Here is a 15,267-nt window from a genome sequence, read left to right as displayed (position 1 = left end):
GACTTGGAACTATATAACCATTCCTTCACTGTTGCTGGGTTAAAATCTTTGAATGCTCTTCCTAACACCATTGTACGTGTACCTATATAACATGGATTGCCGTGGCTCAAAATAGCAGCCCACTTTCCAAGACTAATTAGGGATGGGCAATATATGTTAGCTTCGCATTGATTTGGTATATAGACCAAAAGGTACGGATGTAATTTAACAGTGGAAAACATTTTTTAAAAATCAATTCAAAATGTTCAACAAAAATACATTCCATTGAAAAAAACAAAAACTCAGCAAGAAACACCCGTCTGTGGCTTATGCAGGAAGTTAAGGATAGTATTAGATTAAAAGACAAGGTTTATAATTTTGCAAAGAATCGTAGCAAATCTGTAGGAGTTCCCCTTTTCCCTCAGAGACCCTCCCTGCACTCAAGTTCATGACACCAGATTCACAAGTGTATGGCTTGAACAGAATGACCAGTGAGACAAGTTTCTTCTGATAATTCACAATCGCTTTATTAAATCACCCACATCCCCACAGTATAAAACCCCCAAATTTAAAACAACCCATTCCCAGTACCTGACACAAAGTCACTACAACTCAGTTAAAACTTACAAAAACACAGGCCAAATACCATGTTCTGTCCTGAAACCTTCAGAAAAGAACCCTCAGACCAATATGACTACAATTTGGCTGAAAACACTTACAATCCCCAACACGGCTGGTCTGTCCGGTGTTGACTGTAGGCCTGAGTCAAGGTGACCAAACTCGAGCCTTCTTCCAACTGCAGCACAAAACATCAGATCTGCTCTTCTTTCATAATTTAACTCAGACATGTCTAAACATATCCCCTGTTGTTCCAATGTCCACTGAGTTGATGCCACACAAAGTCCAGACAAATGTCATCAGCTCCTGCTGGTTGAAACAATACAGGGTTTTCCATGAAAGATGTAGATGAATATTATCAGTTCGCATTGTATGAGCAATTCTCCTGCTGTTTGAGGTGGCACAGTAACAGCACCTGGCTCCAAAGTTAATGAGGGTTTGAATGATTCCAGTATTATTGTTCATGGTGGTTGAATAATTCCTTGAGTGTGTTGTATTGATATGTCCTTTGTGTCATTGTATTGGGTAATCAGACTTCTTGATCACATTAGTCAATGCCCAAAGCCTTTTGATGAGTCACTGTGTTTTCACTAAATGTCCGAATTAACCCCTTGCTGCCCAGCCATGTACTGCTGACCGCAGCTTATCTTTTTAAAATTTATAGTTCCAATCATGAGGTCAAAACATGTCCATGGGTTTGAAATTATGTTCCATAAATTTCGCAGTTGGAGGGGATTTCGATCCTTCAAATCTGAGGATTGGGAGTGTTTTAGAAACCAGCAAAGGGCCACTAAAAAGTTGATAAAATGGAAAAAAATAGAATGAGAGAGTAAACTAGCCAGGAATATAAAAACTGATTGTAAGAGCTTTTACAAGTATGTAAAAAGGAAGAGTATTTAAAGTAAATGTTGGTTCCTTAGAAGCAGCGACAGGAGGATTTAACCTGGGAGATGATGAAATGGTGGAAACACTGAACAAATATTATTCACAGCAGAAGACACAAATTGCATATCAGAAAGAAGATAACCTAGGGGCTAAAAAGACTGAGGAAATTATCAACAGAGATAAAGTACTGGAGAAATTTAAGGGACTAAAATATAACAAATCCCAAGGACCTGGTGACCTACGTCCTCGAATTCTAAAAGAGAGAGCTACAGAGATAATGGATGTGCTGGCTAGGATTTTGAAAAACTCCCTAAATTTTAGAATTGTCCTAGCGAATTGGGAGTTAGCAAATGCAACACCGCTATTCAAAAACAGAGGGAGACAGAAAATGGAATGTTACAGGCCAGTTAGCCTGTCATCAGTTGTCGGAAAAATGCTGGAATCCATTGTTAAGGAAATCTTGATGCACTTAGAACATCATAGCATGATCAGACAGAGCTCACATTGATTTTATAAAAAGTTTTATTAAAGCTTTTATGAAAAGGAAGTTGTGTTTGACAGATCTATAAACTACTCCCAACAGCCTTTCTGTCCTTGCTTCTTAGCTGTACCCAATGATTTTCCAAGATAACATCCTTTTTTTCTACTACCGTTATCCCATCCTTCATTACAAGGGCAATCTCGCACTTTCCACTTTGCATTTATCTCTTCTAAAAGTCACCTATTCACTTCCCAACCTTACTCACTCTGCAACCCCCTCTCCAGATTGACTTAGATCAAACGCATTCATTTCTGACTGAGCTATTGATTCATCTATTTTGTGAATGGTTCACAACACCTTTAGCTTTTAGCTTCTTTCTATCTTATCCTGGCATCACCTTAGTCACCAGTGTCCTATTATTACCTTTGTTAATCTCTCTATCCCTTCCTGTTCTGCTCTGCTTATTTGTTTTATCCAACTGGCTGCTTTACAGCCTTGTCATTTCTCATCCTGCTTTTGAATTTAGCCTTTCCTGAATCCTCCCCTTTCTCCCAACTCCAACTCTGTTTTTAAACCCTTGTCCACAGCCCTGGTTATTTGATTTTCTGGGACACTGATCCCAGCTCTAAATTCGGCTCATCCCAAGGGAGCAGCTCCATCTTTTCCCAATATCGGTGCCAGTGCTTCATGAATTGAACACTGCCTCTTTCCCCATTCCTTCAGCCACGTATTAAACCTTCTAATCTTTTAATCCCCCTTGTGCACGGGCTCAGGTCACAATCCAGGGATTACTATTGAGGTTCTCCCTTTTAGTGTTGACCGTGACTCCTGAAACACTCTCGACAGAACCTAGTTCCTAGTCCTATCAATGTCGGTTCCAATGCGGGGGATGGCAAGTGGATTTTCCCCCTCCCATTCCATCCTATACATGCAAGGAGATGGCCTGAACCTTGGCACCGGGCAGGCAACACAACCTTCAGAATTCCCGGTTGTAGCTGTCTATTTCCCAACTATACTGTCCCCTATAATAAAAACAAAAAGTGCTGGAAAAATTCAGCAGGTCTGGCAGCATCAGTGGAGAGAGAAACAGTTAATGTTTTGAGTCCAATATGACTTCTTCGGAACTGAAGAGAGACAGAAAGGTGTTGGGTTTTATGCTGTTGAAAAGGGGGGAGGGGCAGGTGGAACAAAATAAAATAACAAAGATGTCATGGAACACAAGATAAAGGGAGTGGTAATGATAGCATAAAAACAAAATCTTTGGTCCAGAGCAGGTGTTAATAGCAGAATAAAGGTCAGCACCAGCTGAAAGCAAAATAGCAGAATGTGTTAATAGCAGAGAACGAGGTCAGTACTGTTTGAAAGCAAAAGCATGAAAACAAGATACAGACAGGCACTTGAGGAGCTGGGGGGGGGAATCAAATTGGAGGACAGAGTTCATGGTCTGAAGTTGTTGAACTCAATGTTAAGTCTGGAAGGCTGTAAAGTGCCTAATCAGAAGATGAAGTGCAGTTCCTACAGTTTGCGTTGAGCTTCACTGGAACATTGCAGCAGGCCAAGGACGGACATGTGGGCATGAGAGCTGGGTGGTGAATTGAAATGACAAGCGACCAGAAGATCGGGGTCATGCTTGCAGACTGAGCGAAGGTGTTCTGCAAAGCGATCACCCAGTCTACGTTTTGCCTCCCCAGTGTAGAGGAGAAGCGTTGTGAGCAGCAAATACAGTATACTTAACTTGAAAGAAGTACAAGTAAATCACTGCTTCACCTGGAATGAGTATTTGGGGTCTTGATAGTGAGGAGGCAAAGGGGCAGGTACGATTGCATGGGAAGGTGCTGTGGGAAGGGGATGAGATGTTGGGGGTGATAGGGGAGTTCGAACAGGGTGTCCCGGAGGGAACGGTCCCTACGGAATGCTGACGGGAAGATGTGTTTGGCAGTGTCATGCTGGAGTTGGTGGAAATGACGGAGGATGATCCTTTGAATCTGGAGGTTGGTGGGATGGAAAGTGAGGACAAGGGGAACCCTATCATGGTTCTGGGAGGGAGGGGAAGGGGTGAGGGCAGAAGTGAGGGAAATGGTTTGGACACAGTTGAGGGCCCTGTCAGTGGTGGGGGGAATCCTTGGCCGAGGGAAAAGGAAGACGAGGCTTCTGTTTTGCTCCACCCACCCTGCTCCTCTTTTCCAACAGCATTAATTACATTTCTCCCTCTCCCCAGTTCTGAAGCAGAGTCATACGGACTCGAACCATTAACTCTGTTTCTCTCTCCACAGATGCTGCCAGACCTGAGTTTTTCCAGCATTTTTTGTTTTTATTTCAGGTTTCCAGCATCCGCAGTATTATCCTTTTATTATACTGTCCCCCAGCTCTATTATATTCCTTTTCACTCCTGTGCACTTAACAGATATCCTGTACCATGGTGCTTTGATCAGTTTGCTCATCCACTTACAGACTTTGCCCTCATTCACTTTAGCAGCAATAGCTTTGTTCATGCCTGTTGGCTGAGAGCATAGACCGAAGATCCTCCATTACTGGATGCCCTTATCTACTGAACTCACACTGTCCTGTCCCTGACCACCAACCAGACCTGTACCATGACTTAACCTAAGGGGTGTGACTATTTCCAGGATCAAAGAGTTCAGATGACACTCTCCCTCACTGATACACCACAATGTCTGCACTTTGGACTCCAGCTCAACAACTCTGAGCTGAAGTTTCCCGAGATGCAGGCACTTAATGCAGGTGTAGTTGTCTGGGATCACAATGGTCTCCACAGACTCCCACATGCTGCAGTTACAGGACACAAGCTGCACTGCCATCCCTTACTAAATGTGAGTGTAATAAGCTTAGATTTAAAATAAACTGAATATATAATGAATGGGATCCGTCTAATTTAAATTATAAGTTGAATTATATATTTATTGATAACCTACCCCTGCCGCCACCTCCTTGTGCCCTGTTGGCACTTTACTGTTTATTACCTTCCCAGCCCCGGCCCTTTCTCCTGCCCGGCACCGGCCTTTTATACCATAGCCTGTTGCTGTGTGTATCTTAGTGTGTTCAGCAAAAGTTCCTGGTGCTGATTGGTTATTGCTCTTGTCCCACAGGTTTGTGGAGTCTCAGGGACATCCTGAGAATGATCCTGTGGTACTGTGGCTGAATGGAGGCCCTGGCTGCAGCTCCTTGGATGGGCTTCTGAATGAACATGGCCCTTTCTTGGTAAGCAAAGCGAGACTTTGAATCTTCCATCAACTCGGTATGTACTTTTTGGGAATGGTTTAGTGTTCCATTAAGGATTCTGAGGAATGACCTGGTCAGGTAAGTTCATTGCCCAGTATGAGCCTGTGAGGCCCAGTAGAATTCCCTTGTCTGTGCTGATTGGACAGGTTCAGTAGGAGAGTTACAGTTCGTCTCAGCAAGTCCAGGGAGGGTTGGGGTGGATGTGGGGGCAGTGGGCGGTTGGGGCTGGATGCGGGTGCAGTGGGCAGTTGGGTGGGGGGATTGAGGGTGGATGCGGGGGCAGTGGGCAGTTGGAGTAAGCATCAGCCAGGTACTCCTGCTGGACATCCTGACAGTTAAACCCTGACAGTTAACTGTCACTCCCACTGACAAGCAGTTTCTGTTAACTTGTCATTAATTAGCTTGCAGTTTGAAAGTTCTAAGTCAAATTCCAAATGTTAAACTAAATTACAGCTTGAGAAATGCTTACTAGAGAGTTCTCACTTGCACCAAATCTCTGACTTTAGCACCTTGTCTACAAAGCACTTAGTTCCCTGATCACTCTGTGCTTCGTAAAGCCTCTTTCACAGCCTCAGAATGTACTGAAGTACTTTACAGTCAATGAAGTACTTGAAGTGTAGTCACTATTGTAATGTTGGAAACACAGCAGCCAATTTGTGCACAGCAAGATCCCACAATGACACAGATGTGCTGTTCAGACCGGTAGTTGAGGAATAAATATTGGCCAGGGAGAACTCTCCAGCTCTCCTATGAAACAGTGCCATAGCCTCTTTTATGTCCAACTGAAGGGGCAGACAGGGCCTCAAGTTTAACATCTCCTCTGGACAATGGCACCTCTGACACTGCAGCACTCCCTCAGTCCTGCACTGGATGTGAAGGCCTAGATGTGCTTCGGTCTCTGGAGTGGATTCACCATCTTGTGACTCAGGTGAGAGAGCTACCACTGAACCACAGCTGACAGGGTAGTCCAACACGGTAACTGTTTACTAACCAATGGAAGGTAACAAGTAGCAGGCATCTCTTTTCCCTTTTATTTTAAATTGAAGTCTCACTGCCTGAGAGAGAAATTTTCAATCTAAAACAGTTTTGAGATGTTGCAGCGTGGCAGGAGTTGCAGTATATTTCCAGGAGTTACTAGAAGGTGGGGCTGCCCTCATTTCCGAAGCTGTTCTGTGGAGTGATGGGGGTCCGTATGGTTTCTTTCCTGGATTTGACTCTCTTAATTCTCAAACTGACAACACCTTGGGGTTCTGTGGAGACTTTCTAGGGAGGTGAATGGCATTCACTGCTACGGTGGCATGAGTGCGACACGCTGTTTGAACTGAATTTGATTTCCTGAACCTGGATTAATACTGCCGTCCCAGATACTGGGGGTGTTCTGATGGTAGAATTACTGACACCATCCCCCGCCCCCCAGGCAGCGTGCCAGTGAAGGCAGGCTGGTAAACAGCAGCGGGAAGGGAATAAACCCTGAAGCATTCAGCAGCAATACAGTGAAGGGACGGGTGGTGACAGGTTACACCTGAAACAGTGCCAGTGTTCCCAAAAGGAGGCACTGAGCCTAATCCCACAAATATAAAAGCAAAATACTGCGGACGCTGGAAATCTGAAATGAAATTAGAAAATATTGGAAATACTCAGCAGGTCTCAGCAGAGAAACAGAGTTAATGTTTCAAGTCAACAACCTTTCATTAAAAGCTTCCTCCTACAGGAGCAGTGCGGTGTGTTGTGGTGAAGTATGTTGCTTATCCTGTAGAGCAGGCTTATCCAAACTTTTCGCTAGGGAGGCCCACGTTCCCACTTTTTTCTTACTCAAGGGGCTGTTGAGCAAATTTCAGAGAGAGAAGATTCAGCACAACTTTAAATTGAACTTCAAAAAAAAAATTAAGAAAAGAAACAATTGCTGAGCAAAAATAAAGCAATGTCATAGCAATAAATTGTTAAGTTTAAAAAAGAACAATTAATAAAAATGACCAGAATGTCAATGTGTGTGTCTGGCTCACTCCCAGTCTCAGGGTGCTCACTCACTCACCCTCACCCACTGTGAGTAGGTGTGTGTGTATGTGTTGGTGTGTGGGGGTGAGAGTGAGTGAGAAACCTGACACCGGGAGTAAGGCAGACACACACACACACACTCTCTCTCTCTCTCTCTCACACACACACGTACGCACTCGCACGTGCTCCCACTCCCGCAGACACACTTCCCCCACTCTCTCACTTCCACACTCTCTCTCTCCCCCTTCCGCCTCACACACGCACACGCTCCCATTCACTGTCTCATTCACATACTCACTCACATACTCTCACTTGCGCTCTCTCTCACTCTCTCAACTCCCACCCCCACACAATCTCTCATACACACCTGTCAGCCTTTTCCCCACACACCTCCTCCAACTGGCGCCCAGGCTTCACTAGTGAGCCTGTCAGCAACAAACCCGTGAGAGCAATGGCCAATAATTGAAGGACAGCTCTTTAAAGATTCTTTCACTTAGCTGCTTGTCCGGCATTTTGAAAACTGGCTATAGGGCCACATACCATGGTTTCCGGTGGGCCGCATCTGGCCCTTGGGCCAGTGTTTGGACAAGCCTGCCATAGTGTTACCCTTCAGCTGAGGGAAGAAGAAGCTTTTCTCATCACCAATCACATCACTATATTGTCACCCCGGCAAAATCTTATGTAAGTCCCTTCTGCAGGACACTGTTGAGGTTCACATTCAGAATGTAAACATGCAAGGAGTTTATCATATCATTTAACTGGGGATACCATGATTACTAATCCATTTGAAAAAGGATCCTTCAGCTAAAAATGTTTGGGAACCACTGATCTACCCAATATTTCCCTCATACCTAACAAACTGATTTGAATGTTGCTATTTACTTTTCAGATCCAAGCAGATGGGAAGACTCTGCATTATAATCCCTACTCCTGGAATCTGGTATGTCATTTCTGTTTTGCATTTTGAACTCTTGCTGCCTTTGGTCAGTTTTGTTTTGGTTTCTATTTAACTCTTCCCCTTTCTCCCCTCTAACTCAAAAGCATGAAGCCAAGTTTGAGCCACCTGTTCTCATAATTTAACCCCCTAAACCCAGTATCATGTTTGGATAATCTGCAAGACCCCTCCTTGGTCAGTACATCCTTGCTGTAGTGCAGTGCCCAAATCTGAGCATGGTATTCCAGATACAGTCTGTACAAGGCTCCATACAAGTGAAGCATAACTTCCTCCACTTTGCATCCAAACGTCTTGAGTTAAAGGTCAACATTTTGTTAGCTTTTTTTGATTAATTTTGGTACATGCCTACTCGCTTTCAAGGATTTATGAACTTGGACTCTCAAGTCTCTTCGCTTCTCCATCATCCTAGTTTCTCACCACTTAGAAAGTGCTATCTTAGGTCAAAAGTGGATAACCTCATGCTTGCTCAGGCCGAACTCTACTTGCTATAATTTTACTCGCTCACTTAAACCGCCTGAATCTATCCAATGGAAATTGGGAAAGAAAATATTCCTAATGGGGCATTTGGAAGAAATGCTTATGAGTAGTCACTAATTTAGTGTCTTGTACCACTCTTATATAAGCAGATTTCTAGGATTTATCCATTAGTGTCTGTCCTTTCAAACGACTATTCTGCTTTAACAATACATAATGAATCGTGTTTCCATCACAGATTGCAAACGTGCTGTACCTTGAGTCACCAGCAGGGGTTGGATTTTCTTATGCCAATGACAAGCAATATCAAACCAATGATAGTGCGGTAAGACCATGGTAGCGTGTGTCGTGGGTGTGTACATGGGCGGGTGGGTCTGCATGGGGTGTGTACGTGTGTGTAAACATGCGCCTGTGTTTCGTACTATGGGTAGATAGGGGATATGTTTATTTGTTCATGGGATGTGGGCAAGGCTGGCATTTATTGCCCATCTCTAGTTATCCTGCGAAGGTAATGGGCCTTCTCTTTGAGCCCCCACAATGTTGTTAGGTGGGGAATTCTGACCCTGGGAGCCAATCGTATGTGGTTTGGAGGTCATGGTGTTCCCGTGACATTTATTGCAGGGGAGGAGATACTGTCGAAGTAACCTTAGTCAGATGCTGCACTTCATCCTGTAGTGAGTGCTTACCACTGTGCTGCTGGTGCAAGGGGTGGATTTTGAGCACAGGGGCATCGATCAAACAAACCATTCTATCTTGCATGGTGTTGATTTTCGTGAGTGTTGTGGCTATACCCATCCAGGTGAACGTTCCATCACTCTCCTTGACCTTTTTCAGATGGTTTAATGACATTGAGGCTGTGAGTTATTCATGGTAGAGCACCCGGTCTCCTCCTTGCTTTTGTAACTATGGTGTTGATAAAGCTGATCCAGTTCAACTTCTAGTCAGTGGTGACACTGAATCCTTCACCATCGACAGCTCAACGAAGGTGGTTCTATTGAAGGTCAACGGGAAGTGACTGGGCTTTTTTTTGTTCGAGATGATCTTTACCTGGTGTTTATGTGGTGTGAATGTTAATTGCCAAGTGATAGTTCAGGGCCAGATCTTTTCCACATCCTGCTGTAGGCTGGCATAGATTTCTTTATTAATGGAGGAATTGTGAATCAAATTGAATGCTGTGTAATCATTAATAAATAACTACTCTCTTGACTTTGTCATTAAGTGTGGTCATTGGTTGGTTAGGGGATGTTTCTTTGACCTCTGGGGCTGTGAGGATTGCTCCTTTGCCATTACCATAGACCATAAGACATAGGAGCAGAAATTAGGCCATTCGGCCCATCGAGTCTGCTCCGCCATTCAATCATGGCTGATAAGTTTCTCAACCCCATTCTCCCGGCTTCTCCCCGTAACCTTTGATCCCCTTACCAATCAAGAACCCAACTATCTCGGTCTTAAATACACTCAATGACCTGGCCTCCACAGCCTTCTGTGGCAATGAATTCCATAGATTCACCACTCTCTGGCTAAAGATGTTTCTCCTCATCTCTGTTCTTTGCCCATTCTCCTAACCTGTCCAAATCCTTCTGCGGCCTCCCCGCCTCCTCAATACTACCTGTCCCGCCACCTATCTTTGTATCATCTGCAAACTTAGCCAGGATGCCCTCAGTTCATTAATGTATAAAGTGTAAAGTTGTGGTCCCAACACTGACCCCTGCGGAACTCCTCTAGTCACCGGCCGCCATCCTGAGAAGGACTCCCTTATCCCCACTCTCTGCCTCCTGCCAGACAGCCAATCTTCTATCCATGCTAGTACCTTGCCTCTAACACCATGGGCTCTTATCTTACTGAGCAGCCTCCTGTGCGGCACCTTGTCAAAGGCCTTCTGGAAGTCCAAGTAGATAACATCCATTGGCTCTCCTTTGTCTAACCTACTCGTTACCTCCTCAAAGAATTCTAACAGATTTGTCAGGCATGACCTCCCCTTGATGAAACCATGCTGACTTTGCCCGATTTTACCATGCACTCCCAAGTATTCTGAAATCTCATCCTTAATAATGGACTCTAAAATCTTACCAACGACCGAGGTCAGGCTAATCAGCCTGTAATTTCCCTTCTTTTGCCTCACTCCCTTCTTAAACAGGGGGGTTACATTAGCGATTTTCCAGTCCTCTGGGACCCTCCCTGACTCCAGTGATTCCTGAAAGATCACCACTAGCGCCTCCACTATCTCTTCAGCTATCTCCTTCAGAACTCTGGGGTGTAATCCATCTGGTCCAGGTGATTTATCCACCTTCAGACCTTTCAGTTTTCCTAGCACCTTCTCCTTGGTAATGGCCACCATACTCACCTTTGCCCCCCGACTCTCTTGAACTTTGGGGATGTCACTCGTGTCTTCCACTGTGAAGACTGATGCAAAGTTCCTCCGCCATTTCTTTGTTCCCCACTACTACTTCTCCAGCATCATTTTCCAGTGGCCAATGTCCACTTTTGCCTCTCTCTTACCCTTTATATATCTTAAAAAAAAACTCTTGCAATCTTCTTTTATATTACTGGCTAGTTTGCCCTCATATTTAATCTTCTCCCTCCTTATTTCTTTTTTAGTTGTCCTTTGTTGGTCTTTGTAGGCTTCCCAATCCCCTGGTTTCCCACTGCTCTTCGCCGCATTGTATGCTTTCTCTTTAGCTTTTATGCTGTCCCTGACTTCCCTTGTCAGCCATGGTTGCCTCGTCCTCCCTTTAGTATGCTTTTTCTTCCTAGGGATGAATTTTTGCTGTGTCTCCCAAATTACTCCCAGAAACTCCTGCCATTGCCGTTCCACTGTCTTTCCTGCTAGGCTCATCTACCAGTCAATTCTGGCCAGCTCCTCCCTCATGCCTCTGTAGTTGCCTTTATTCAACTGTAATACCGTTACATCTGATTCCAGCTTTTTCCCCTCAAATTGCAGGGTAAATTCTATCATATTATGGTCACTTCCTCCTAGGGGTTCCTTCACCTTAAGCTCCCTTATCAAATTTGCCTCATTACACATCACTAAATCTAGAATTGTCTGTTCCCTAGTGGGCTCCAACACAAGCTGCTCCAAAAAGCCATCTCGTAGACATACCACAAATTCCTTTTCTTGGGATCCACTACCAACCTGATTTTCCCAGTCTACCTGCATGTTGAAATCCCCCATGATCACTGTAACCTTGCCTTTCTTACAAACCTTTTCTATCTCCTGGTGTATCTTGTGCCCCACATCCTGACTACTGTTCGGAGGCCTGTACATAACTCCCATTATGGTTTTTTTACCTTTGCGGTTCCTCAACTCTACCCACACAGATTCTACATCATCTGACCCTACATCATTTCTTGATATCGATTTAATTTCATTTCTTACTAACAAAGCAACCCCACCCCCTCTGCCAACCTGCCTATTTTTTTGATAGGATGTATATCCTTGGATATTTAGCTCCCAGTCCTGATCCCCTTGCAGCCATGTCTCCGTGATGCCCACCACATCATACCTGCCAATTTCAATCTGCGCCACAAGCTCATTTACCTTATTTCGTATACTGCGTGTATTCAGATACAATACAGTCCTGTATTTCCCATCCCCTTTCTCATTGTCGTCCCTTTATCTGATGTGCTTGAAGTTAGATTCCTAGCCCTTTCCAAACACTCTCCTACTTTGTGTTCTGGAGACTTTAATCGCCTCTCCTGGGCTCTCCTTTCTTTTCAGTTTTTTCATAATTTTCCATGAAGTTGAATCCACCCCCCCCACACGCTAACCTGCTGCTTTGTTTCCCATTAGTCATTCTTCTTGGAGTTTTACCCTTCCCTCCCTCCCCATTTTCTAGTTTAAAGTCCTGTTGACCACCCTATTTACCCTTTTCGCTAGAACATTGGTCCCAGATCGGTTCAGGTGGAGACCATTCCAATGGTACAGATCCCTCCTGTTCCAATACTGATGCCAGTGCCCCACGAAATGGAACCCCTCTTTCCTGCACCACTCCTTTAGCCAAATCATCTTCCTTTGTTTAAAGTATCACTGCAGCCACTGGAGTGTTTTCCCTTTTTGTTTCTCATTGACGAGCGTTGCCAGAGCTCTATGGATGCCATCTCCAGTCAAATGCTGCCCTGATATCGAGGTCAGGTCTTCCCGCCTCCCCTATGGCATTCAGCTCTTGTGTCTATTTCTAGATCAGGGCTGTGATTAGGTCTGGACTTTAATGGGGATCCTGTGGAAGGTATGCGGGGTTCTAGCAGAGCTTGAACATGGTATCTATCGATGGGCAGGTCATTACTGAGGTTTGATGGTAAAAGTGTTGACTCCCCCATCGTTTTGCTTGTAACGATCTGTACCCACAGATGGGAATGAGGAACTGGCAATCTGGCACGGAAAGGCTTCAAACTATAAATGTATGAAGATGACGAGCTGCAAAAGATCATCTAGCCTGCCCCACACTCATGATGGATGGAATATTGTGCATGGACTTTTCCTACCTGTCCTGCCCCTTGCATACATGTGATTTCCTGAGAGAAGCAAAACAGAATATCTCTGGATCAATAAGGGAAATTGTACCCTGGAAAATTCCTCCTCAACCCCCTCCAGTGATCAGAATTAGTCCAGGAGATCATGGACCAAGTGTTATATCTTGCTTTCCATATGATGCAATCCCTTTCTCAGCCAGTAACCAGGCCAGTTCCCTCTTGAAGATGTACAGTCAGTACACTTCATATCAGCCAGCAACACAAATCCGGAGGCTCACTACTCAGGGGAATGAAAAAGCACCTGGATTCCAGTCTTTTTGTACTCTTACACAGTTTAATCTCAGCTCCCCAGTCCTCTTCAATCTGTTAAACTAGCATAATCTCTCAATAGGCACACTACTTCACTCTTAGACATCTGATCAGATTGCCTCGAAGTCTTTGCTGCTGTAGAGTAAATACACCGAGTTCTTTAAGTCAATCTGAGTAGCTACGCTCTTTAAGCAAGGAATCATTCTTCTGGCTCCCCTCTGGACCTTTTCCGAAGCCGATATATCATCCATCTTTAGAAGTAGGTTGTGTTGAAAGATGGTGTCTGTGTAGTTGTCTTCTGGCCTGTGTATCCTCTATTAATAGGATCCAAGCTGGTTGGTGAAGCCAAAACCAAAACACAGCGCTTTTCTTCATTGAGAGAGTTTATTGACTTGTTCAGTCTCGCGGCTCTCCTTCCATTCCACCCAGTGTCCCAGCTATCCCCTATTTATATCCTTTTGAGTACCAATAAAAAAGTAAATTAATGAACAAATTAACAGCCCCTTAAAGGGGCATTGCAGCAAAAATACAAATTCTGAAAGGAAACTTATCAAATTAAATTAAAATAATGTTTACGGGGCTGATGATGCATTCCAGCACCCGTGTCGCTCACCAGTCACGGAAGGCCTCAAGCATACTGGCAGACACACGTGTTCCCTCTTCAGGGACACGTGGGTGCAAATACAGCTGCGGAATAGGGGCAGACAGTTTCCTCCACTGACCTGTCCCCTACTTGTATGTGCTCAAAGACATTTAATACCCATCATGTGTTTCTCTTAACCTTAACAATGTAATTGGAAAAGCATTAATATCCTGGAATAGAGATGAATGGCTATTTCCTCTCTGTTCATTCAAGGTACTGAGGAAGTATAACAGATAATTGAAATCACACTTTGACAGTGGATTCTGTGGATGCTGCTTTTTTTTAACACCATACTTAATGCTAGTCAATTGTAGTCCTGTTAATTAAATGTGTCTACCGAAAATTTCTCTCTCTTACACTCTTGCTTCCTTTTTCTCTCCCTCCTGCTCCAGGTTTCATTTAATAATTACCTGGCCCTGAAGGAGTTCTTCCGCCTATTCCCAGAATACAGTAAGAATGAATTCTACATCACCGGAGAGAGTTATGGAGGAGTCTATGTGCCAACACTGGCAGAGCGCGTCATGATTGATCATAGTATCCATTTCAAGGTGGGAGCCAAGCAATGAAAAGTCATGTAGAAAATGCCGGAAATACTCAGGCAGGCAGCATCTGTAGAGAGGGAAACAAAGTTAATGTCTCACATCAGTGACCTGTTACCTCCATGAAAGGGTCCTGACCTGCTGAACACTGGCAGCAGCTCCTGTTTATATTCAGATTTCTGACATCTGCAATATTATTCCTTTGAAGGAATGAAGAATCATAGCTGGTTGGTGTTGTTCCCGGTTGAGTAGGGGAAGAAGAGGTTTGAGAAGGGGGAGGAGAAGGGTACCATCTTTTGGTTGGAATGCTAAATTTGTCTAACCTGCCCCCTTGGGTTGACGGAAAAGTTCCCACAGCACTATTTAAGGACTAACAGAGTTTTCAATAGCCAATATTTACTCCTCAACCAACATCACTGAAAAGCAGATTATCTGCTCATTGCCTCAACATTGTTTGTGGGATCTTGCTGTGCACAAGTTGGCTACTGTTTCCTACATTACAAAAGTAACTACACTTCAAAAGTACTTCAGTTACTATAAAGCACTTTAGGATATCCAAAGGTTAAATGCATAAGGTCTGTTTTTTATTGACATTGAGGGAAAACCCACAACTTATCTTTGTCATTATTGTTTCATGTGTTTTCCTTTGCAGTGATAATTCTTAAATTCTACTGGGAAG

General features: G+C 44.1%; 1 protein-coding gene across 3 annotated transcripts in view; it reads left to right on the top strand.

Annotated features, from left to right (window-relative positions):
- The window catches only part of ctsa (cathepsin A), a 53,798-nt gene that overhangs the window by 1,516 nt on the left and 37,015 nt on the right, over window positions 1-15,267 (top strand). For 2 of the 3 annotated variants that reach the window (XM_078555477.1, XM_078555476.1), the window contains exons 3-6: window positions 5,071-5,182; window positions 8,088-8,138; window positions 8,866-8,952; window positions 14,442-14,597. In XM_078555477.1, coding sequence (XP_078411603.1) covers window positions 5,071-5,182; window positions 8,088-8,138; window positions 8,866-8,952; window positions 14,442-14,597 — 406 coding nt within the window. The remainder of the gene's footprint in view (window positions 1-5,070; window positions 5,183-8,087; window positions 8,139-8,865; window positions 8,953-14,441; window positions 14,598-15,267) is intronic. The other variant, XM_078555478.1, reaches the window with a different exon arrangement.

This window comes from Cetorhinus maximus, chromosome 13 (assembly GCF_964194155.1).
Source record: "Cetorhinus maximus chromosome 13, sCetMax3.hap1.1, whole genome shotgun sequence".
Lineage (NCBI taxonomy): Eukaryota > Metazoa > Chordata > Chondrichthyes > Lamniformes > Cetorhinidae > Cetorhinus > Cetorhinus maximus.
This window is presented reverse-complemented; position numbering and strand designations above follow the sequence as displayed.